The following is a 27319-nucleotide window of genomic DNA, read 5'->3' as shown; positions in this document are numbered from 1 at the left end:
AGCAATGGCCCCAAAACAGACTCCTGAGGCACACCACTAGTGACTTTCCTCCTCAAGGATATTGCTTCCCCATACACAACTTGATGATACCTATCAAATAGTCAATCTTGAATCCAATGTACTAATCTAATATCCAACCCTATCTGCTCTAGTTTGTCTATCAACTTATCACGCAATAATCTTTCAAAAGCCTTGCAAAATCTGAGTATACAACTGTGTATGACTCTCTTTCTCTCCAAGGAAGCTGTCACCTTATTATAATAAGTAAGTAGATTAGTAAATGACCTCCCTTTAGCAAATCCATGCTGTCTATCAAAGATAATATCATTGTTGTCAACCCAATTCTGGATCCTAATTCTCACCAGCTTCTGCAATAACTTAACCACAACACCTTACACAGAGATAAGCCTATAATTTGATGCTTGAGTTCTATCACTTCCCTTATGAAGCAGCACAATCTTGCCCTCCTTCCACTCCTTTGGATTTCAACCCAGTGCATTAAAAAAATATGTCAAGGTAGATGCCATCTCATGGCACTTTCCTTCAGAATATGTAGTGACATATTATCAATTCCCACAGCTTTATTAATATCAAGTTTGCTCAATTCCCCATACACCTCTTGCTCACTTACAGTCATTCTCTCCTCCTCCTCATCATCTGCACTCAAACTCTGCAAGATGTCACATGTACAAAATGAAAGACCTTCATGAACTGCTCATTAAGTATCTCCACTAATCTTCTGCATGGAAAGCTTATACCATTTTCTCCAATCACTGTCATCCTTCCATAATCATTCTTTTTTGGTGGCTGCATATCGAAATAACTCTCTAGGATTCTTTTCGGATTCATTATCTAGCTGCTGCTCATAGCTCTCTTTTGCTACCTTTACCAACCAAGTCACCCTCTTTGCTTGGTCTTTGTAATCCTCATGGAATTGGTTATTACCACTTCTCTATGCATCCTCCATAATGCCTTTTTTCTCTGTATAGCTTCCTCCATAATTCCTTTTTTTCACATGCTTAATCTCTTCATTCATCCATTTCACACGTACCTTCTGATCCTTGGAATACATTTAGACATTGCTTCTACTAGATAGTTCTTGAATATCCCCTAAGCTGGATTAATCTTTTTTCCAGCTAACTCCTCATTCCATGCCACACCTGCAAGCTGTTTTCTGAGAAGGCACAGAGTCAAGAAGTTAATGTAGTAAATGATCAGTCTACTTGTGAAGCAGGATAACAATAGCCTTCTCAGAAAACAGTAGCCTTTCTAAATGCCCAACACTAAACCCATTCAAATGCAATCCATCAACTTTAACCATTCCAACTTTCCTTCAAATTTACTCCATAGATTTACAAATTGAACTCCTTTTGCCTCACACAACTCAGCCATGTTACTATTCATTATCTCTGCTCTCCTTCTCAATTCGCTGTTGTCATATCTAGGCAACATACCAATGACTCTTCCAACAAAACTATTATTCTTTATCTGCCACAATAACTTCCTCAAGTCTATCGCCATTTTTTTTTTACCCAACTAAGTTATTTGGCCCACAACTACCACTAATCTGAGTGACCCATCTTTCCTTTTCTGCAATGTATCAGTTATCTGTTTCATTGTTCCACCAGGAAAGCATGTTTTGTACTCTTTAGTAATCATCACACCTCTAATGACAGAATTCCCATATAAGGATATACTATATTAACTTCCTCCTCATTTTCATCAACCAATCTCTTCTTTATATATTTAATATCCTCTTCCAAATATTTTTTCACTTTTCATTTTCACTAACTCTTGGCTAAGCTCTTCTACCATGGTCCTGACTCTTGCTTTCTAATTGCTCTAATCTATCAAGACATTTTTCACGTATGCTAATGCTTTTCTTCTTTTCATTTACACAAACGGTCCACGAATCTTTCACATTTTTTGGTTCATACATAAAGAAATTTTTGCAACACATCCATTGCGAAAAATCCAAGGCAGAGCTCGATCTTTGTACCAAAGCTTTCCATGACTCTGATGTGTGTTTCTTTATGGATGCCATTTTCAGAAGCAGTAAGAACAAACAAGTAGCATAACACAATACAAACTACAAAAATTTCAACAGCAACAGTACTGAAGGACACTTGTATCCAAATTAAAAAAAAAAAAAATGCAGCACAATTTGCAATAAAAAGCCACACTATACATTAATTAAAAATACTTTTTTTTAGAACAGCTCAAATCTATCACTATGCTCACTCGTAACTCCAGCACCACATATGCAAGAGAATCAGAAATTTCCCTGACCTGGTTTGACACAAATCTCAACATGAGCATAATTTTATTATCTAAGGGTGAATGTAGAAATGATGAAGTCAATTATAGATTAGTTTGAATATCTGGAGAGTATTCAGAGACTAGTTAATAACTACACTCACAAGTGGATAGATAGCACCTTGATTCTTTACAGAGGACAGCAATTATTAAAGGTAGGTCTTGCTTTAGCAATTCATTTGGCATTTTACAGGAAAATGACGATGGAGATGGACAAGTGAAGATATACCATGGTCTGGATTTTGCCAGGAATCTGACAAGATTCCACATGGGTAGCTATTATTTTCATTTTCACTAACTCTTGCCTATGCTCTTCTACCATGGTCCCGACTCTTGCTCATATTTCTAATTGCTCTAATCTATCAAGACACTTTTCCCATATGCTATTGTTTTCCTTCTTTTCGCTTACCTTTATGTTTCCAGATGTTTCACATACTCCCTAAACAAATTCAGGGAATATGCAAAAGAGACTTCTGACATTGACAAGAGAATGGCTGACTAACAGGTATCAGGGAGTAATGTATGAAGGAGCTGAGTCTAAGAAAATAAGTGACCAGTGAGGTACTGAAGGGTTCAGTTTTTGGAATATTGCTGCTTAATTTGTATATTAATGACACTGAAATTGCTTGGGAGGCTCAAGAGGTAAAGTTGGGTCAGATGATAATAGACATATCTCATAGAATTCTTGCAGGCACATGAACAGACAGATTCAATGGGCAAAGATTAATGAGTGTCAGTTCAGTATTGCTTAAGTGGAAGGCTATTCATTGTGGACTAAAAACCTAGTAGACTGAGTATTATATTAATTGGAATTTGCTGCAAGTGGCTAATGAAGATAGAGACCTGTCAGTGATAGCAGACAGTGACTTAAAGCTCAGCAGTCACATTGCTCGGGTGATTGTCATCACATTAGATAACTGTATTGTTGAAGAGAACTCAAACCTGTAGAATATGGAAGTCATTCTCTCCTTCACAGTACTTTGATTAAAGACCACCTGGACTACTATGCTCAGAAATAATAACTGAGTTCCATGAACATGGGGACAATAGTTAAAAAAAAAAAGATTTAGTAGTAGGTAATCAAGATATACCTAGCCTGTGGAATTTTGCATATGAAGACAAACTGAAAAAATGTTGTTTTCAAAGTCTGATTAGGAGGTGAGGCAATATGATAGAAACATGCAAATTGATAAGGAGATCTTACATTATAGAAGCAAGGAAAATTTTGCAGCTTATTACAGGTGCAGAAGAACTTGAAGTAATTCCTGGAAGCTGAGTAAGGTATGGTATGGTATGGTAAGGTATTCATTTTCAATTTCAGATTCTTCTGAAATGTAGCAAGTAAACGGAACACGCTGTCAGTTGACATTGTAAATGTATCTTCAGTGAATGTTTTAAAGAGAGGTATGACAAATATAGAGGCAGTGCATGATCTATGAAGGACTCTTTGGAGGCATTTACATAATAAAATGTAGAAGAAGAAGAATATAATATCTTCCCTGTTTGAACTAGTTCTACATCAGATGCACATATTTTGTTACAGAGATTAATGCCATCCATCAATTCATTCTTGAAATTGACGAAAACAAAATTGAAATCTGCTAGCTAGACAGCAAGCAGACTTCAATTTTTGCTATTTTGGAAAAACACATACAGATCATTCCACTCAAGTACAGTTTCACCATCATTCTTGTCAAAAATTTGTCACAAATGTTCACTCACTGCACTCAGCTAATTCTTTATCAAGCCATTTGTAGCTAAAGGACTCTGTCTTCTTAGTAAGAAGTTAACTGTATATCCATCTCTTATGCCAAAAGAGCATCTGAATTTATCTTTAAAATACTTATGCTTTTAATATTTAAGTAACCTTCTGACTGTTGACAAGATTTCTTTGTTTTTTCCATAAACAAAGGACAAGCTAAGGTTCTTCCTTGGACTTTTCCCAGTGTTTACCAGATGCTGTGCTCTTTTGGATATTTGTCATACATTGGCCAATCTAAAAGATATATCACTATTCATCATGAAGAACATACTATCTCTTTTAAACACCTTTATAATAGTCCTATGGAAAAACTATACAAGGAGCACTGCAATGAATTACTGCATCCCCCTAATCTTAACAGATCTAATGGACTATTTCTTTTAAGGTTACATGGTGATCAGCATTCATATTTACGAATTTAGGGACACAAAACACACCTGTTGAAATTATTATTTTACTTATTAATAATAAAATAATTGACATTTCGATCCCTGTATTTAGGTCATCATCAGAAAAATACATGTGCATATGAAAACAAGCTAAATGCTCTTGCACTCTATAAAGGTAAATTGAATCTATGCTGTTAATTGATCTTTTACTTAGCCTGACCTCTAGTGATAAAAAAAAAAAAAAAACACCTGCTAAAGTCCTCCCTACTAAGATTTTCTTCTGGACTTGTACAATACAGGTTGCTATACTAAGATTTTTTTCTGGACTTGTACAATTGAGGTTGCTATACTAAGATTTTCTTCTGAACTTGTACAGTTCAGATTGCTATTGAATTTATTTTTATTTATTTTTTATATTTTTTTTAAAAAAACACTTCACCAAGTCTTCTTGTATTGAGATTTTTCTTTAGCTTGTTCTGGTTGCTATAATGGTTGCAAATGAGTCCTCCACATTCTTGGAATGGTTAGACCATCATTTTTGTTCAGGATTTTGTTTGAGCATTTCACATGCTTCTTTAAATTTCCTCTCGAGCCAGGTTTTGGTGCAGTGTAGGCACTTGGTACCTTTCCAATCAATTCTGTGGTATGCCTGGAGTGCGTGGCCTGAAAGACCAGTTTTTCCAAAATGGAGGTATTTAATGTGTCATTTGTGTTCGTCCTTCCTAATTGGGATGAGTCGCCCTGTTTCCTCTATGTATGGTAAGTTACATGTGCATGGTATTTTGTAAACCCCTGGCTGGGCTAAGTGTGGAAGAGGATCTTTGGAAGAACTTGGTAGGTGTCTTAATTTTGTTGGGGAGTTGAAGGTGGTATCGATGTTGCATTTGTGTAGTGTTCTGTCTATTTTTTTTTTGAAATGCCTCTAACATAAGGTATGGCAATGGCATTCTTGAAATCTTTTTGTTTTTAGTGGTGTCTCTGTGGAGGATCTTGTGAATAGTTTTTTTACTGTATCCATTTTTTATAAATGTATGGTTGATGATCTCATATTCCTGGTTTAGAGCTTGCTCATTTGAATGAATAGTTTGAGTTCTGTGTTTAAGGGAACGTATGACACCTAGTTTTTGTGTTGGGTGGTGGTAAGAATTTTTGTGTATGTACTGGCCTGTGTGTGTAGGTTTGAGGTAGACCGAGAAGGAGAGACAGCCTCAGGGAAGACATGTGACGAGTGTGTCTAGGAAAGGAAGAGAGTTGTTTTTTTCAATTAAAATGGTTAATTGGATATTTGTTGTGTTTGTTCAGGTGGCTAAGGAATGTATTTAGTGCTTCGTGGCCGTGGAGCAAAATCGTGAAAATATCATCAACATATCTGAGCCAAATATGGCTTTAGGCTGACCCTAGAGGTCGTTGCTCAAAGTCTTCCATATAAAAGTTAGCTATTGGGAGAGAAAGTGGTCAGCCCATGGCTGTACCTTCTTTTTGAAGGTAAAAATAGTTTTGCCACACAAAATATCTGGAGCTGAGTATGTGGACAAAGAGGGCCATAATGTCGTGTGAAAATATGTTCTGTAGGAGCATAATGGTATCACTGATCGGGACACTGGTGAAAAAGGCAGTTAAGTCAAAGCTGACTAATAAATCTTGGTCGTTGAGTGTACTGTTTTTAATTTTGTTTATGAAATGTTGTGTATTATTTTATGTAGGAAGGGGAATGATTTACCAATCCTTGAGTGTGGCTGCTAATTTTTTCTAAATGGTAATTTGGGCTGTCGATTCCTTCAACAATCAGATGTAGTGATGTGTTTGTTTTGTGTATTTTGGCAGCTGTAAATTCTGGGTGTGTGGGCATAATGAGGTATTAATTTTTTGGTAGTTTCTTCTGGCCATGTATTAACAGATTTAATTAATTCAGTTGTTTTCTTTTTGATGTGTTTCATGGGGTTGTATTTTACCATTTGGTAGGTGTTGTGGTCCGATACCAAATGGTTCATTCTTTCTATGTACACTGTCCGATCTAAGACAACAGTAGCATTCCTGTTACCTGCTTTTGTGATTATAATGTCCTTGTTATTTTTTAGAGATTTGATGTCCAGTTTTTCCATTTTGTTTAGGTTGCTAACAACCTAACAACCTTTTGTTTAGCAATCTAAACAAAACGGATGTTTGTTTAGGTTGCTAAACAACTAACATCTAAAAACATTGATGTTTGTGATTGCCTGTGAAAATACTAGACGTGGTGGTTGGTGGTAGATGACGTTGGTGTAGTTGCAATACATTGTAGTTGGTGAATTGAGTGGTGGAAACAGAGAGTCGTAGATTTGATGCCTTCCCTTGACGAGTCTTTGGACTCCCTGGAGGTGTCACGTAATAATAATAATAAAAATAATAAGTAACAATACAAAAGAAACATAAGGAAGCTGGAAAAATGTTCTGCAGGGTAATGATAAAGCTTAGAAATAGAGGAAACAGTACTGTAAAAGGAATCTAAGATGAGAAAGGTGATATGGAACCAACAGATTAAGATATGGTAGATGTCTGGAATAACTACGATGAAAAACTTCTCATTTCATTCAAGGAAGTAGTAGACATGAGAGAACAGTGTTAGAAAATATCCAAGAGGAATGCAATCAGGAGTACATATCAATACTTAAGGTAGAAAAAAGAGTCGTACAGCTCAGTTGGTATAGACTGAGTCCTGTGGTCAGAAATACTTGGGTTCAATTCTCATCTGTGATGTGAGGAACCTTTATATGGTCTCTTTCGACGAAAGGTGAGTTAGCTAGTCTCATACGGAGGCAGGGGTTTTTTTTCAACTGGAACCTCGGGTTTTTCATTCCCCAGAACAGGCAAACTGGTCCCATGAAAACACACGGATTGCAGAAATGGTTCCTCTAAGCCATAGGCCTGATTCATCAGCTATGCCAGTCCAGAGACAGGATAAAATAGGGGGATTGAGATAGTGCCGTACCTCAGAGTAAAAGGACCTCATGGCCGTTTTATCATCATATGAAATAAAAAAATAATAAAGTAGAAAAAGCCATCAAATACTGAAATATGGAAAGAAAGACACTAAAAATAGAGATGAGAATCAGCCAGTAATGCTCAAATACGAAAGTTATAAAAGTTTTACAGCAGCTGCATTTACATAATTTAAAAGGCATGGTCAGTGGTCAAACAGAATTCTGGATGAATGGAGTAGACCTCATAGCGCTAACCATAAAATGGGAAATAAAACTATAATAAATTTAGTTTAATCCTTTATTCAAGTGTGAGCAAACAAAGTTTGCGCCTGAAAGTATCTTCAGGACTCGGGTAAGGTAGTACAACACCAGGAAATTCGTTGCAAAGGTGGAGCAAGCTAACATCAATCCTATCTCAGTATCTCCCGTAATGCAAAACACATCTCCTTATGCATTAAAGGAAGGGCCACTACCCAGACTAGTTTAGACCTTTATTAAGTTCTCTTCAGTGGGAGCAAGGCCCAAGTGGAGATACCAGACAGAAGCATTAGCAAGGTCATCTCTGCCTATAGGAGTTGCCAAACGGTGTGCCACCTTTTTATTAAATTACTCTGGATTTAAAGAAAGATGCTGAAAGTTTATTTTTCACTTCGTTAGACTATAATAAATTTAGTTTAATCCTTTATCCAAGTGTGAGCAAACAAAGTTTGCGCCTGAAAGTATCTTCAGGACTACCTTACCCCTGTCCTGAAGATACTTTCAGGTGCAAACTTTGTTTGCTCACACTTGGATAAAGGATTAAATTAAATTTATTATAGTCTAACCAAGTGAAAAATAAACTTTCAACAACGTTCTCTAAATCCAGAGTAATTTAATAAAAAGGTGGCACACCATTTGGCAAATCCTATAGGCAGAGATGACCTTGCTAATGCTTCTGTCTGGTATCTCCACTTGGGCCTTGCTCCCACTGAAGAGACTTCAATAAAGGTCTAAACTAGTCTAGATAGTGGCCCTTCCTTTAATGCATAACATTATACATATCCGTAAGGAGATGTGTTTTACATTATGGGAGATACTGAGTTAGGATAGATGTTATCTTGCTCCACCTTTGCAACGAATTGCCTGGTGTTGTACTACCTTACCCCAGTCCTGAAGATACTTTCACGTGCAAACTTTGTTTGCTCACACTTGGATAAAGGATTAAACTTAATTTATTATAGTCTAACCAAGTGTAAAATAAACTTTCAACAGGAAATAAAACTGTGACAATTATAAAGGAATTCTCCTCTTGAGAAGAGTCTAAGAAAGACTGAAGAAAGAACATTTAGAGAACAAGCAAGTTTCAGGTCATAGTCGGTGGGTGGGTGGTCAGGATCAGATTTTCACTTTAAAACAAATAGTCGACAAATCATAGGAATATATCTAGGAAAAGACATTACGACAAGATACAAAGAGAAAAGCTTTTCTAAATACCACAATTATGAGGGTGGTCTGAAAAGTTCTCGGCATCGACCATAGATGGCAACACTATCGGCAAGTTTTTTTTTCTAAGTTGGTACATCTGTCATAAGCATCCATGTGAAACTGCAAGTCATTCTATCAAGTAGTTTGTTTTATACAGCTGTCTGAAGCAAAAGTGTCGTCTGTATTCTTTGAAATGGATAAAATTGAGTATCGTGCGGTTATAAAATTCTTTGTGAAAGAATTTTTAACGCCAAAAGAAATTCAATCGAAGTCCAAAAAGTTTATGGACACTCTTCTCCTTCATTTTCAATAATTAAGAAATGGGCTGCTGAGTTTAAACATGGCTGTACCAGCCTTGAAGATGATCCATGTGAAGGATGTCCAAAAAGTGTAACAACACCAGAAATCATCGATCAAGTGCACGATATGGTACTGGATGACTGGCGAGTCAAAGTGCATTAAATTGTTGAGACTATAGGCATTTCAAAAGAACATGTAGGATATATATTGCATGAAGAATTGCAAATGAAAAAGTTTCGTGCAAGATGGGTGCCGCGCTTGCTCACAGCAGATTAAAAATGCACTCGCATGAAAATCTCTGAACAGTGCTTGGAGAGTTTTAACAAGAATAAAACTGATTTTGTGCATCGATTTATTACTATGGATGAGACTTGGATTCACCATTACACACCAGAATCTAAAAAGCAGTCAAAACAGCACCAAAGAAAACAAAGTCGGCTCCATCAGCAGGAAAGGTCATAGCATTGGTGTTTTGGGATGGTAAAGGCATTTTGTTTATTGATTATGTTGAAAAGGATAAAACAATAACCAGGGAATATTATTCTGATCTTTTAACTGGACTAGATGAAAAAATTCGTGAGAAAAGACCCGGTTTGCAGAAAAAAAAATCATCTTCCATCAGGACAATTGATCTGCCCACAAAGATGTTTTGGCAATGGAAAAATTAAGGGATCTGCACTATGAATTGTTGGAATATCCACCCTATTCCCCAGATTTGGCTCCTTCTGACTTCTATCTCTTCCCAAAACTAAAACTCTTCCTCACTGGTCAGTGTTTTTCTTCGAATCAAGAAGTGATTGTAGGGTGGTATTTTGCAGATCTTACTCAGAACCACTATAGGAACGGGATAATTGTGCTGGAGCATCGCTAGAATAAATGTGTCTTAAGGGAGATTATGTTGAAAAATAAAAATAATTTTGAAATTATAAATTCTTTTTTCATTGTTAGGTGGAGAACTTTTCAGACCACCCTCGTATATGGTGTAAATGGGACACTAGTGAGCAGTTAGAATTCAAGAAGTACATCAGGTGCTTCACAAGAGTTTGCTCTACTCTTATTAATCATCTATGTAGACCACATTATGAAGGAAAGTGGCAGGCATCAGACCTGATATCTAAATTGGAGATATTAATTTCAGCTCTTTACTCTATGCAGATGATCTTATAAACAAATTAAATATAATTCTGCAGGAGTTCTCTAAAAACTGCAGTAACAAGCTTAATATGAAAATCAGCAATAAAAAGGCAAAGATTATGAAAACATCAGCTGCATCCTGAATGGAGAATGAAGTGAAACATTTCAATTCTTCAGGTACAATTTTTACTGAAAATGGCAAATTATTATTATTATTATTATTATTATTATTTGTGACATCTCCAAGGAGTCCGAAGACATCGTGGGAGAACACCTACTGTACAACTTTCCGTCCCCACCACCACACCGAATCTCTACTGCCAATCATCCGCGTTAACGCCATCTACCACCCACTACCACCACCACCACCACAACTAGCATTTTTTATCTGTAAATTGCGTGTGTTCTGAAGGGTTGATTTGTTTGTATGTGAGATGAAAAACCAGAGTTTCTGGAAGAAAAATTAAATATGAAAAGAGACAACAGAATAAACAAAAATAGTATAAAGAGTCAACTGAGTACATTTAAATGGAATAAGAGAGAAATCACTCAGGTCACTAAAGTAGCCGTATATGAGACATTAATCAAACCAGTATTAAACCAGTATGGTGTTACTGAATGCAACAGTCTTCCCTTAACAATCTATTGTAAATTTACACACGCACACGCACGCACACACACACACACACACACACACACCACACACACACACACAGGCCAATATATACACAAATAAATATTCATACCACCATCTACCACAAAAACTAGGGGTCATCAACACTTTCAAAACAGAGCTCTAACTTTGCTCTGATGAGCAAGGACTGAAAAATAAATATGAAATTATTACACAAACCTAAATAAAGAATGGCTACAAAAAAAAAAAAAAAAAAAAAAAAAACAGTTTACAAGATTCTCCACAATAATTTCATGAAGGTAAGAAAAAAAGATTACAAAAATACCATAGCCATACCATACTTTAAGGGAATATGAGAAAAAATAGAATGCTACATAAATACAATATTAAGGCAACATTCAAACCTCCTGCAAAATTAGAAGGTGTAGTATACTTAGCTCATCCAAAGATCCTCGTCTTTACCCTGCCCAGTAAGGGGTATACAAAATCCATTGCACCTGCAACTTACCCTACATAGAGGAAACAGGATGCACAATTCCAATAGAACAAACATAAATGCCATATTAAATTTCTTCACTATGGTAAAACAGGTCTGTCCAACCCTACACTCCAAACTTGTCACAGAATTAACTGAAAAGGTTACCGTTAATAATTTGCCATAACACTTCCATACCTTTTTCACCTATATTCCTTATAAGTTCTATCTGTATACCATCTATTCCAGGGGATTTTACTTCTTTCATCTTTTGAATTGCTAGATTCAATTCCTCCCTCATGATGCACAGTCTCTGCCCCTATGTTCTTTCCTTTGATTTTCTCCTCTTTCCCTGTCTTCATAAAGTTTACTTACATATTCTTCCCATCTCTGTAATATCTTCTCTTTTTGTATCAGAATTTCACCTCTTTCATTCTTGATTGCTCCAGTCCTTAGCATCTTTCTCCTTCCTGTCATCATATTAATGTTTTTATAAACACCTTTTATGTCCTTTCTTTCTGCCTTTGCTGTTGTATCTTTACTTATTTCATCTAACCACTCTTCCTTTTTCCTTCTTATCTCTCTCTTTGTATCTCCCTACTCAAGTCTTTATACTGCTTTTTTTTCTCCTCTGTTTTACTATTAACTAACGTTCTTCTTTGTGTTATTTTCCTCAAAATATTTTCAGTCATCCATGGTTTCTTTCTTTTCTCTCTTTCCTCCTCTTTTTTAGCTAAATGTAATTCTGTAGCAATAATTATGCTTTCCTTCAGAATCTTCCATTTTTCACTTGCATCATCATTTTCTTGTATATTTCTCTCATTCATTTCTTCCTCTACTTTCTTTGAGAATTCATTCGCCATACTTGGTATCTTCAGCCGCTCCATGTTCCATGATTTGTTCCATTTCCCTGTACTTACCTTTTTTAGATTAATCCTTATCTTAGATGATAACAATATGTGATCTGTATCACAGTCTCCTGGATATGTTGTCACATCTTTTATAATGTTTCTATATCTTTTGTTTATCAAAATATAATCGATCTGATTTCTTCTACTATTTATATCCTCCCCTGGGGCTTTCCACATATACAATCTTCTTGGATGTTTCTTAAACCAAGTGTTCATAATTGCTAAATCATGCTTTCTACAGAAATCCAACAATATATCTCCTCTTTCATTTCTCACTCCCAATCCAAATATCCCAACAATATCTTCCTCCCTTCCTCTTCCGATTTTTGCATTCATATCGCCTTGTATTATAATTATATCTTTTGTTTCTTTACATTTCAAGCCCTGTTCTATATCACCATAAACTCTCTCTACCTTCTCATCCTCATAATCACAAATAGGTGGCTAAGTTCTAAAAAAAAAAACATGCCATCTCATGACTACCTTTAGACCATATGAAAAATTAATTATAATCCTTTTTCTGTTTTCCAAAGGATTAAGTGAAACTCCCAGATCTCCCAGGTATTTACCAAATATTGCTTTGCAGGAATAGCAAACATTAGAAATGCTGAACAAAGGATTACAGCTGCTTAGGTCTTGCACACTACAACAAAGCTTGCTGGCAAAAGCTACTTTTCTGTGAAGAAGCAAACAGAAATTTTGATAGACTTTCTTGAATTTTCTACCTTGAAGAACTCCTGTAGTGTCACAACAAATTCAAAACTATTGCTATATTTTTCAAAGACTTCTTCAACCAAAATCCAGAGTTTCCAATAATGGCCACTTGGACAGTAGGCTTCCCTTCATTTTCTTCCTTGTATTAGTCTTTTCTTATCATACAGTAACTATAGAATAACATGTATGCCACAGTAAATAACTTTATTATGTAAATATTTCGTCTCATGTATCATAAGACAGCATCAGTACGACAAACGAACAACAACAGGAATTGAATTAAAAAAAAAAACAGTAGTGCGCAAGCTTAAATTAGAATCCCTCCATGTATACAGTTGCATGTTCATGGAAATAATTAAAAATAATTATTAAAAATATTTTTATTAATTATTAAAATATAACAATTTAATTATAATATTTAATTAATATGAATAAGTTATATTTAATTATTATGAATTAATATAAAATTATGGATAAAAATACTTTTAAAATAATTAAAATTAATGTAAGTAATTTTAATTTCAGCCACAGTTTTTAATCCATGAGCATGTGAACGTATACATAGAGGGATTCTAATTTAAGCATGCAAGCTACTGTTTTTTGAATTCAATTCCTATTGTTGTTGACATACAAAAATATTTTGGGAAAATTTGGAGAAAAGAGCAAAGCTAATGATAATTGCAAATATCTGTAATTTCTGCTCAGGACATGGACTGGTTATTATTAACACCATGTTCCAACATAAAAATGTGCACAAATTCACATGGAGAGAAGAGGCTAGGAATAACAAAAGTCTCATTGACTATGTTATTGTTGATAGTGATGTTTTCTCCCTGGTGCAGGACACCAGAGTGTACAGAGGATTTGAAATTGGAAGTGATCACTATTTAGTCTTGAGCAGGATAAAATTGAATTTCATATTGAAAAGAATAACATGTAAGAAAGTTTTAAAGTGAATAAAAGTTGAGCAGCTCACAGATGTGAACTGTAGACTAAAATACAGAAAGATTATTGAAAAGAAAATGAAAGAGTTTGAGAACAGGAATCAAACCTTAGAGATTCAGTGGCAAACTCTGAAGAAAACATTGATTGATTCTGCCAGAGAGGCATGTGGTGAGGTTGTGTGCAAGGATAAAAAAATCAGAACTCCCTGGTGGACACAGGAAGTTAAAGAGGCAGTGAAGGAAAAGAAGAAAGCATATCAAAAGTTCCTGGCAAATAAGTCAGCTTTTACTCTTACAGAATACAGAGACAAATGTAAGAAAGCTAAAGAGTGTGTAAAACTAGCTAAACAAAAGTCATGGGAGGACTTTGGCAAGAATATAGAAAATAAATATCAAGAAGGTGGCAAAATATTCTGGAGGTTGTTGAAGAAACTTAGGAATGGAGGAAAGAGTGCTGTAAAAGAAGTTAGAGATGATAAAGGTGACATGAAAACAGGAGAAAAAGATATTCTTGAAGTATGGAGTAATTACTTTGAAAAACTGCTAAATGAAACAAGCAGTGATGACAGCACAGTGATAAAAAACACTGACCAGGCATGCAGTCAGGAATACATTTCCATACTTGAAGTAGAAAAAGCCATCAAAGGCTTGAAATGTGGAAAGGCAGCAGGAGTAGATGATATTCGACCAGAAATGCTGAAGTATGATAGTATAAAAGTCTTGCAGTGGCTGCACTACATAGTTCAGATGGCCTGGACAGAGGGACGAATTCCCAATGATTGGAGCAGAGCTCTCATAGTACCCATATATAAAAAGGGAAATAAAACTGAATGTGAGAATTACAGAGGTATTTCCCTACTGAGCGTTCCTGGCAAGATCTATGCAAGTATACTTGAGAAACGGTTGAGAAGTATTGTGGAAGAAAAGCTTGGTGAAGAACAAGCTGGATTCAGGCCAAACAGAGGCTGTCAGGATCAGATCTTCACTTTACGACAAATAGTCGAGAAAGCATGGGAATATAACAAAGATCTGTATTTAAGTTTTGTCGATTTGGAAAAGGCATACGACAAGGTGCCAAGAGAAAAGCTATTCAATACGCTACAGTTATATGGTGTCAATGGGGCATTATATCAAGCAATACTTAGTCTTTATTTGAGTTGTAAGTCAGCAGTTAGAATTGAAGGAAGAACAGGAAGATGGTTTAATGTTAAATCTGGTGTGAGACAAGGATGTACATTATCCCCTCTGTTATTCATTATCTATATGGATCACATTATGAAGGAAAGTGGTATTAAACCTGATATCAAAATTGGAGATGTTAATGTCAGCTCTTTGTTTTATGCAGATGATGTTATACTTATAAATAAATCCGCTACAAGTCTACAAGATTCTCTGACTAAATTGAATAGCTGTTGTAATAGATATGGTATGAAGGTCAGCAATAAAAAGACAAAGACAATGAAAATAGGGAGAATCATTGAAAATGTCAAGTGTGTTATGAATGGAGAACCTGTGGAACAAATAAAACATTTCAACTACTTAGGAACGATTTTTACTGAAGATGGTAAATTAAATATAGAAATAGACAACAGAATCAGCAAAGCTGATATGGTGGGAAGTCAACTGAATAAATTCATATGGAATAAGAAAGAAATTAGTCGGAACACTAAATTAGCTGAATACAAGACAGTGTTCAAACCAGTTTTAACTTATGGATCTGAGAGCAGAAGTAAAACACTTGACCAAAGACTAGAGACTGCAGATATGAGAGTCCTGAGAAAGATTAGAGGCGTGAACAGATGGCATCAATGGCAATATCATATTAAAAATGAGGATATTAGGAAAGAACTTGACATTGTCAGCATCCAGGAATGCATTAGCTGAGCTAATCTCAGGTGGTATGGTCACTTAAATAGAATGGGAGAGGAAAGATTAGCAAAACAAGTGTTCTCTGCCAGGTTGGCAGGAAAACGACCCAGAGGAAGACCAAGATATAGGTGGATTGATACGGTACAAAGTGTCTTAGACGATAGAAATATAAGATCTGATAATGTTGGAGTCTTGACAAGTAACAGACTGATTTGGAGGAAAATTGTAGATAGGAAGTTAGTAATGATGTAATTTTTTCATGTAGTACTGTCATATCCTGTACACCCCTTGAGGGTACATAGCAGGAATTTGATGATGATGATGATGATGATTGTTGTTCTTTAGTTGTACTGATGATGTCTTATGATATATAAGACAAAATATTGACATAATAAAAAAAGTTATTTACTGTCACATATGTGTTATTCTATAGTTATGGATACCCTACATGTTTCACAATCTATCTATCTATCTATATATATATATAAAACATACGGTGTCTGAATGCAAGTATCTGTATACCTGTGTGTTGTTCCATGATGTTGCCAGTTTTGCCTTTGGTGAAATATAGAAAATAATTACTATATAGAAAATTTTTTAAATTTTACAAATAGTAAATTTTTAGTTTATAATATTATATACATTTGCATCTGATTCCTAAAATATTTTCTAAAATTTTGGGAAGCAATATTCTGGACGAGGAAAGTCACTATTGGTGGGCCTCAGGGGCCTGCTTTAGGTCAATGATATTGAGGAAGATTTGGATGGGAATATTGCAGATGATGAAAAGTTGGGAAACTATGAGATGTTCTGGCCTTACAAGAAGAATTGAATAGACTCAGTGAATGGGCATAAGAGTAGGGATGACAGTTCATTGTTGCAAAATGTAAGGTTTTAAAAGTTGGAAAACAAAGAAGGGATATAAAATTAACTCGTGGTGGGGATATATTGTTGGAGGTGGAGGAAATGAGAGATATTGGGTAGTGGTGGTGGATAGGGATCTAAAATTTAGAGGACATGCTGCCAAAACTGTGAGGAGAACACAACGAATTCTGACAATGATGTGGAGGACAATGACTTGTAGAAGTAAGCATATTCTAGTTCCATTGTATAAGGCCTTGATTAGGCTATGTGACTACTGATTTAGTCACCTGGTTTTCAAAAGGATGAAGAGATGTTGGAAAGGGTACAAAGGCAATTGACTAAGGTAGTTTCTAATCTCTGGAATATTCAATATAAAGAAAGGTTGAGAAGATGCAATTTACAGGATCTAGGGAATAGGCAGAATTGGGGTGATATGATAGAGATGTACAAATTGGTAAGGGGTTGCTAAAGGATTAACATTGAAGAGGTTTTTCATAAAATGATGGGAGATTGGAGAAGAACGAGAGGCCATCCTTGGAAACTGTATAAACAAAGTGTAAGCAAGGAAGTCAGAAGCAGGTTATTTGCATGGAGAATTGTGAATGATTGGAATGCCTGAGAGTGTGGTGTCTGCAGAGAATTTGAATATGTTTAAGGTAGGGTATGATGAGCTGTGTGTATGACAAATAGTCCTCCTAGATGAGTGTTTGCCTCCATGGGATCTTAGGATAATAATAATAATATTTCATCATGACTGATATTATTATTATTATTATTATTAAACAAGACCTCATGGAGTCAAAGACTCATCTAGGAGGTCCTTTCATCTCACACACATCTCATCATACTGTTTCTTAAACACATTCAAACTCCTTGCGAACACCACACTCTCAGGCAAGGCATTCCAATCACTCACAACTCTGCATGAAAAAAACCTGCCTCTCACTCTCCTACTCACACCCTCTTTATACAGTTTCCAGGGATGACCTCTGGTTCTCCCCTGATCTCCCACTATTCTCTGTAGAACCTCTCCACCATTGATCTTATAACAACCCCTTACCAACTTGTAGGTCTCTATCATATCTCCCCTCTTCCTTCTCTCCACTAGACTCTGCAAATTACATCTTTTCAATCTTTCCTCATACTCGACATTCCAGAGGTCAGAAACTACCTTAGTCAGTCGCCTTTGGATTCTTTCCAACATCTCTTCATCCTTCTGAAAACCAGGTGACCAAATCTGGGCACAATAGTCCATGTGTGGCCTAATCAAAGCCTTATACAATGGAACAAGAATCTCCCTACTTCTACATGTCAGTGTCCTCTGCATCATTGCCAGAAGTCTTTGTGTTGTCTTCACAATTTTGGCGATGTGTCCCCTAAATTTTAGATCCTTATCCACTATCACCCCCAGATCTCTTATTTCCTCTACTTCCAACAATATATTCTCACCAAGCATAAATTCTGCATCCCAGCTTTGTTTTCCAAATTTTAAAACCTTACATTTTGCAACATTGAACTCACATCCCCATTTGCTTGCCCAATCACTCAATTTATTCAAGTCTTCTTGCAAGGCCACAACACCTTCACTATTCTTTATGGTTCATCCCATCTTTGCATCATCTGCAAACAACTGAATATCAACATCCAAATCTTCGCTAATATCATTAACATACAAGTTAAATAGTAATGGCCCTAAAACAGACCCCCGAGGCACTCCACTAGTGACTTTCCTTTTCCTGGATATCGCACCGCCATACACAACTTGTTGATACCTATCAGATAGCCAGTCTCCAATCCAATGTACTAATCTAATATCCAACCCCATCTGCTCTAGTTTAACTGTCAACTTATCATGAGGTACTCTATCAAAAGCCTTTGTAAAATCCAAGTATATTACTGTGTATCCTTCTCCTCTGTCCAAGGAAGCAGTCACTTTATTGTAATAAGTAAGTAGATTACTAAAACATGACCTCCCTTTAGCAAATCCATGCTGTCCATCAAAGATTATACCATTGTTGTCAACCCAACTCTGGATCCTAGTTCTCTCAAGCTTCTCCAACAACTTAACCACAACACCTGACATACAGATAGGCCTATAGTTTGATGCTTGAGTTTGATTAGCTCCTTTATGAAGTGGCAATCTTGCTCTCCTTCCACTCTTTAGGAACTTGACCCAGTGCAAGACTCGTATTAAAAAAATATGTCAAGGCAGGTGTCAACTCTCTGGCACATTCCTTCAGAATATGCAGTGATATATTATCAAGTCCCACAACCTTATTATTTACATCTAGTTTACTCAACTCCTCAAACACCTCTTGCTCACTTACAGTCAGTCTCTCCTCCCCATCATCAACTGCTCTTAATCTCTCCATGAAGTCACATTCACAAGATTGAAAGATCTTTATGAACTGCTCATTAAGTATCTCCACCACACATTCTGCAACAGCTGTCTTTATACCATTTCCTCCAATCAATGTCATCCTTCCATAATCATTCTTTCTTTTGCTGGCTACATATCGAAAGAACTCCCTAGGATTCTTTTTGGCTTCATTAGCTAACTGCTGTTCATACCTCTCTTTAGCTACTCTCACCAACCATGTCACCTTCCTTGCCTGTATTCAATGTATAAACTTATATATAAGTTCTTACATTTAGGGTGAAACAACTGTAAAGTATGGCCTGTTTTGGTGAATTAGCTTATTAACCAATCTGAAGTTTTTTTTTTTGTTTAATTAAAATGCCATGTTTTGCATTTCACATATTTCAAGAAAAGCTGTTTTCTCAAACTAGCAAGAGAACGTGATCAAACATTATTTCAAATACAAATAAAAAGACCTGGTAAAAAATATAAATCATATAGGAGACACTCAACACAATCTTATCCAAAGCAACACACTGAAGTAAACTAGATAAATAGGTTTAACATTATATTGCTTGCAAAGATAAATGCTAGTCTCTATTTTGCAACAGAAATCTATACCAATGCTCCAAGAAGAAGAAGAATAACACTGGATAGTCCCTTATGTTAATTAATAAACATCCAAAATATATTAGTCTTTCTTACCAAAGAAATAAATTAATACTAATAATTATATCAAGCATGTTACTTATTAATCTCTGATATAACATTAAATTAAAATTTTCATATTTTTTAAATTAATAAAGAAACTCTGTATACCCTAAAATTAAATTTTGCTTTCATATTTGAATCTTTCTTGAAGCGTGTTGTCAGCCATGTTACCATATTAATAAAGAATGCTGGATCAGGAATCAAGTTAAAGGGACTAGGCATTACTGAACCAGTGTGAAAATAAGATGTCCACATCTGTGCACGTGCAAACTTCCATTCCATATCTGCATTGTCCTAAAATTGAATAAGGTTTAGTTAAAATTCAAAATATTTCAATTTCTTTTCTTTTCTTTTTTTTTTTTTTAAATGTCAAACTGATATTAAGACACAAATCTATTGATTTATATTAATTTTTACAGAAGTACTTAGTTTCTAATAAATAATGATCATGAAATGATTATTTACTTTTGTAAATTATAAGAGAAATTTAACAAGCCAGATACCTAGATCATCGTATAAGGATAACATTTCTCTTCTTGAAATAACAATTTAACCTTAACCATGATCATATCATATTGTTATGTTTACTTACGAATGTCAGGAGCATCAGAATAAGGGAGATTAAATTGTTGCACTGATTGAGTTTATGTGCCTGAGAATAGCTGGAATAAGAGAAATATGGTTGATTCTCGTAGACAGGCTTATACGTTGGTTATGCATTACTAAATCACTTAAGAAATTAACGTAGATACGAGTATAAATTAAATTGCCCTTTAATAAATATTTCCGATATTTCGGCAATGTCACGTTGCCATCTTCAAAAGGAACTTACTAAAAAGTGCCCTCTAGTGGGCACCATTAGGACTTTTAGGAGAAAAATAGCTTCATCTCTTCATTCTCAGTTACTGTGTTGTATTGTCTACGTGCACATGCCTTTTTTTGTAAGTTCCTTTTGAAGACGGCAACGTGATGTTGCTAAAATATCGGAAATATTTATTAAAGTGTAATTTAATTTATATTTGTATCTACGTTGTTCAATTCCTTAAGTGATTTAGTAAAACATGGCTGGATGAGAATAGAAATGGAGGAATATGATGTTTTTCATGAAGATAGCAAATGCAAGAATGGGTGGGGGGGGGGGAGTGCTGCTGATGATAGAAAGAGAATTATGCCACTGCAAGGTTGGGATACAAGGAGAGAAAAAAAGTGGTAGTGGGTTTGAAGCAGTATAGAATGAAGTGGAAGTTGATAGCATGAGATATTTGGTGGGGGGGGGGGGTTGCTACATCCCAGAGAATGTAAAAGGAAGAGTCAAAGAAATATATTCAATATGGTTTAGTGAACAAGCAAAGGATAATCATTATGGGTAATTTCAACTACAGCAATATTATTTAGAATGAAGAATTAGCATCAGGAATCAGGAGAATGCATTTCTTCAGTACTTAAAGAAAAACAATCTTAGGTAGTACATAATGAAGGGGCCCACAAGAGTCAAGAGTCTTAGATCTGGTTATATCATTGGAAGATGTCATTGTGAATGGAGTATCTAATCTCCTGGTGAGAGAGTGACCATGAAGTGATCACATGGATTGCAGCTAGTCACATGAGAACGTCTATAAAGAAGGGATATATGTGGAACTACAAGGCTAGTGATTATAGAAAGCTTAGAAGACAAAATGAGAGCTACAGCATAGAAAGAGGAGTTGAGTGGAAGATATATAGATGCTATTTAACAGCAACAATGTCTGAGCATATGCCAAATGTGAAAAGGCTAAACAAGGTAGGAATAAAATGGATGAATGAAGAGATTAAGTGTGCAATCTGGAAGAAGAAGAAGGTACGTGGAGGCAACACAAGGAGCAAGCCAGGCAGGTTGTCGTGACGTTCTATTTTCATGTAATGTTCTAAATCCGCCATCTTGGTTCAAGTCACTCTTATCAATATAACACTTAATCGCAAATTGATCACCGATCCAAAAAATAGAGAAATTTATAATTATACTGCGCCACCCTATTTTTAGATTAGTCTATATAATATAGTAGGATCAATTCTTAATTAAGTTAGCAGTCTTCTCATTAGGCCGAATTATTTACTATTCTACTTGGGGCACCCGCAAGATTCGAATATTTATGAACGGTGCAATAATAAGGAATTCAGGCAAACACAATATTTAGATTAACAAAATAAAACATTTAATATATAATATATAACAAGTACAAGAATTCTGCTTTAAAATGAAACAATACAATTAACTTAATACATCTTGCTAAGTCACTCATGCCAATTCAATGTTCTAAACTTTCACATACAATTCACAGTTTCAAAATCACAAGCTTTCTTAACTCAAATTAGTAAAACGAAACTTCTTATTTAAACAGTCTCCAAATATCTATCAGCTGCATTTAATGTTTAAAATTCACAGGAAGCACTAATATTCCAAGGTAGACAATATTCCAAGCAATCTTATTTCGGACTTTAAACTTCGAAGATATGTTAATGTTAGAATAAACAAACATGTATGACTACTCTTACCAGATACAATCTTCAATACATCAATTAATTGTGAGCACACTTATGAATTAACTTATTTACGTTAGCGGAACACATTAATAAAATTTCTCCAACGCTTTAACTGAACTACTGTTAATCGTGCTTCACTACTCTAAACAACGGCAATAAGGTACTGATATCTTTCCTTGTTTACTTTTCTCCAACTAGTTAAATTCACTATAATTCTTTTCAGGGAAACATAGAATTAAGACGTAATCCTAGACTAACTGGAACTAATCAGAATTTCCCATTGAATGTCCAGTTCTTTATTTATCCGGTTACGGCATTAATTTTCCTTTACAACACAGCTGACTTCACTTGCAGCTAAGTATATGATTTACTATGTTCTGGCTCACTTCTAACACTATTCTCATGAATTTCTGCCCTAGAGAACTTATAATTTTCTTCCACTTCCTTTGCTTATATCCTACCCTCCTTTCCGCTCCGCAAAAACTTCCTCTCTTTTCTCTAATTAATAATCTTCTCTTATTTCTTTTCCAACCCTTTCAGTCCGAAGGTCACGCTCTATTTGACTCGTGCTTGTTTATTTCATGCGTCTCCATGACAACGCATGAACGTAAACATTTCGCTAATGTAACAACAACGCTCTACTCTTACATAAGTGATTACATAACGTTAAATTTTCACAAATAAGAATAAACAGAATATTTGAGCTACTTAATCAGCGCTCTTTCATTACGTATACAATTATTTATAATACACTTTTCGTTACTTTACATATATATTTAGTTATCATAAATTTCTACACATATTATTATTTAATAAATTAATAGTAGGTTAAGTTTAGAATAAATATTTAAATAGTAATCATTAATTAAGGAACAATAAATAATCTTTATACAAATTATGATTAATACATAATATGCAATGTTAAATGTGAATAAAAAAAAATAAATTACACAACATAGTTTCATTCACAATTTAACATAGGCTCACCCTTCCTTTTAAAAAAAAAATTTTTATTATAAGAAAATTTTTTTTTTTTTATACTAGGCTCCTTCACGGAAGGACTGGATTACACATTTCCTTTCCGATTCCTCAAGTAGTACCTAGTTTAACTGAAACTTGGTTCCTTATTATGTTTAATGTATTTATTCTCTTTTACATTCTCATTAAATCTCTTATCACTATCATTATCAATTTCTGCGTGTCTTCTATGTCTGTAGTAAGGGATTGTCTCTTCCGAATTAAATTCACGTTTTCTATTACCAGAATTAAGTTTTAGCTGTTTCACTACTTGGTGATTTGTTCCATTATATAGATTGGTTATTTTACCAAAATTGACTTCAACTGTTATCTCACTATTAGTGGTAATTTCTGCTTTAGGCTTTGTCACTACCACTTGTTGTTCATCCATGACAAGTGGTGTGTCAGACTGAACGTGCATATGTGAGTTATCATCACTATCTCTTTTAGATGATTGATTCACAGCCGACTTTTTTTTAGTAGATGGTCCTGATTCAGGTGGCAATCTAAACTGTTTTGTTTGATACTTAGTCTTATCACAATCATGAATTTCACTTCTTCTGGTATATCTCCTCTTGTTCATCAGGGATATTTCCTTCTTAGAAAAGTCACAAGAAAATTGATATCTTGCTAAGAAGTTTGTTCCTAAGATAATGTGAGAACTTAGATTGGAAGTAGTGGGGACAACAAGTAGGTCTTGCCACACGTACAGTCCAAATTCTGGTAGGTATATCCTTGCTCGAAGTTTCTCATATGCCACAGAGTTTGAGTCTGAGAGAGAAGTAATCCTTACAGGTTGTCTCAGCTTGGCAGTGCTCTTCCACAGTTTGTTCTTTAAGGTTAGGAAATAATCCTTCCTGATGGTAGAGGCATTGCATCCTGTATCTAATAAAATGTCACATTTAGAGCCCAGGATATCACCTCTAATTCTCATCATTCTCTCATTAGATGCTTGATATTTCTGAATTCTGTTATTTCTCCTGTGGGTCACATATCCAAATTTTGAGTTCCATCTGTTATTATAGTAGTTTTCCTTGTTATGGAAACAGTTCCTAGCATAATGTCCAACCTTGTTGCAACTATAACATTTAACAGGATTTCTTTGTTTTATGTCTGTCTTGGTTTGAGGAATAACAGACATTTGTTGTCTAACATCATTTAATCCTCGGATTACCTTATCTAGACTATTTAAAATAGGTTGACTTTGTTTTTCAACTTCATGTTTGATCATCTCATTAATTTTATTTGTAGTGGGGTTTTGATTTTCTTGAGATTTCAAGGTAATAGTCGACAATTGCTTTACAACTTCATCAAGACTATCCATTATTGGCTGATTTAATTTTTTCACTTCTTGATGAATCAAGGTTTTTACTTCTGTCATCAGTTTCTTGTCCAATTGCTCTTTACTTTCAGTCATGCAGTTTACATTACTTAAATTTTCTCCAATATTATCTGCCTTAACTTTTTCAACTTTACTTCTCTTTTCTATTTCTGATTGGTTGAAGGAAGTGTCAGTCTTATTCACAAGATTTACATTGGTTGAGGGATAAAGGTCTCCTAATATTTGTTCTCTTTCCTTGACAGTTTTGACACACTCTTCTAAGGTGGAAATTTTCTTCTTATAGGCTGTTTCTCGCAATTCTTGCCTAAGACCTTGCCTAAATTGTTGGAATACTGCCCAATCTAAGTGAGGTTTATCTTCACCAGTAACATTAAAACTGTTGGCCAATGTTAATAAACGATTGTGGAAATCAGTAACAGTCTCCTTATCCTTTTGAATAATTTTTTGTAACTTCCATAAATTAGGACCTACACTTCTAAGTTTACAAAATTGGGACAATAAAGTTTCCTTAAATTTGGAATACTCAAAAGTTTCCCGAAGTATTGGAGAAGAATATAAAAAGGTTTTTGCTTTACCTATTAATTTACTTCTAATCAAAACTAGCAATTGAAAATCAGTCCAACTTGCTATTTCTCTAAGTTTTTCAACATAGGTAAAGAAAAATAGTACATCATCCGATTCTTCACCTGAAAATTGGGGAAAAACCTGTTGCGGGTTTACCGTACGAAAAAATTCACTATCATTCATTTCAGAGCTTGATGTAACAGCCATAGTGATTAATAAATTACTAATTCAATTAATATAATCTTTCTACTTTAAAATAAACTTTTATTTTTGCCTGACTCCAGATTATAACCAGTTCATTGTGATTTATTTAATTTACTTTCTAAAATTTCAGGGAGCATTTCTATAATTGTTATCACTAAAACTAAACTCAATTTCTTAACTTATATTTGTTAAATTTAATTCCTATCGATTAAATCACATCCTGCCGACTGCGCCATTTGTCGTGACGTATGCCAAATGTGAAAAGGCTAAACAAGGTAGGAATAAAATGGATGAATGAAGAGATTAAGTGTGCAATCTGGAAGAAGAAGAAGGTACGTGGAGGCAACACAAGGAGCAAGCCAGGCAGGTGACTTGGTTGGAAAGTGGCCAATCAAGCTAAGAAAAATCCTAGTGATTTCTTTTGATATGTGGAAAGTAATTCTTGTAGATAAACTTATATGTTGGTAATACATAACTGTCAGATTTTAGGGAAAGACAACATATACCAGACTATTAATCAAAAACTTTAATTAATACTTCCTATATTTCGGTAATGTTACATTACCATCTTCAGGGATCACACAATAATGATATGTGCACACAGGCACTAACACTAAGCAAATGTGGCTGAAGAAAGCAACTGAAATCAGTCCTAGTCCTAAAGGTCCCCCCCCCCCCCAGTGAACTAAATTGGGTTGTCTAGTAGGCTGTTGGGCTAATGTTCTTAGAATGCAAGCTTCCCAAATTTGGGGCAGTCTCATGCATCCAAATTTGTTGAAGTTGAGGTTTGGGATATTTTTCAGAGCTGAGGCTGATTCCATGAGTAATCTCTTATATTTATACTTGTTGCAGTGTGGTAAAGTGGTTTTCTTCTAGCGTATTTTGTGGTGGGTATCCAAAGCATAGTCAGCTAGTCATGAGTGGCTGTATTGGTGGAACCGGATATAGTCCTTGTATTCAGATATCCTGATATTAGCTGTCCTGCCTGTTTGGCCATGGTAAGACAGTTTGCAACTGCAAGGGACTTGGTATAATCCAGGTAGGTCTAGGGGAAGTGGCTGCTCTTTGGTGGAGCAGATAAGAGATGCAAATTTTTTATAAGGTTTGTAACAGGTTGTCAGGTCATTTTTTTTTTTTAGGATTTTTTAGCTTTTCAAAAGTACCCTGGATATATGGAATAGTGATAGATTTAGAGTAATCTCTGTTATGAAGGGGGGGGGGGGGTTATGGTTAATTGGTTTTAATATTCTTTGGATTTTATGGAGATTGTAGCAATTGGCTACAAAAGTGTTAAGAATATGGTTAAGTTCAGTAGTTAGGGCATTGTTATCTGAACTGATTAATTTTGCCCTGTTATATAGGGTTTTTATAATCCTATATTTTTGGGAGGGGAGAAAGAGGGTGAAAAACTTCCCAAACCTCAACAAATTTGGGTGCATGAGAATGCTTCAAATTTGGGAAGCTTGCATTCTAAGAACATCAGCCCCAACAGACAATATAACCCAATTTAGCCCACTAGGGGGGGGGACACCTTTAGGACTCTAGGACCAACTTCAGTTGCTTTCTTCAGCCACATTTGCTTAATGCCTGCGTGCCCATATCATTATTTTGTGATCCCTAAAGATGGTAATGTAACATTACCGAAATGTAGGAAGTATTAATTAAAGTTTTTAATTAATATTCTAGTATATGTTGTCTTTCCCTAAAATCTGGCCGTTATGTGGAAAGTAGAAGAAATGACTATGGGAGGATGATGCTAGGTGATGACACTGGCAGCCTGGTAACCAAAAATAGAGGGTATACACTTGAATTATTCAATGATCAGTTTACCAGTGTATTTCATCCTCATGAAGGCAACATCACAAG

General features: G+C 35.2%; 1 protein-coding gene across 1 annotated transcript in view; it reads right to left on the bottom strand.

Moving 5' to 3' along the window:
* Positions 1-27319, bottom strand: part of LOC150092754 (short transient receptor potential channel 5-like) — a 235133-nt gene that overhangs the window by 18937 nt on the left and 188877 nt on the right. The window contains exon 8 of the mRNA XM_090414270.1: positions 19915-20100. Coding sequence (XP_090270396.1) covers positions 19915-20100 — 186 coding nt within the window. The remainder of the gene's footprint in view (positions 1-19914; positions 20101-27319) is intronic.

Source organism: Typopeltis vanoorti, chromosome 25 (genome assembly GCF_054136105.1).
Source record: "Typopeltis vanoorti isolate ZY-2024b chromosome 25, IOZ_Tvanoo_1.0, whole genome shotgun sequence".
Classification (NCBI taxonomy): domain Eukaryota; kingdom Metazoa; phylum Arthropoda; class Arachnida; order Uropygi; family Thelyphonidae; genus Typopeltis; species Typopeltis vanoorti.
The sequence above is the reverse complement of the archived record's forward strand: the minus strand, read 5'-3'. Positions and strand labels throughout refer to the sequence as shown.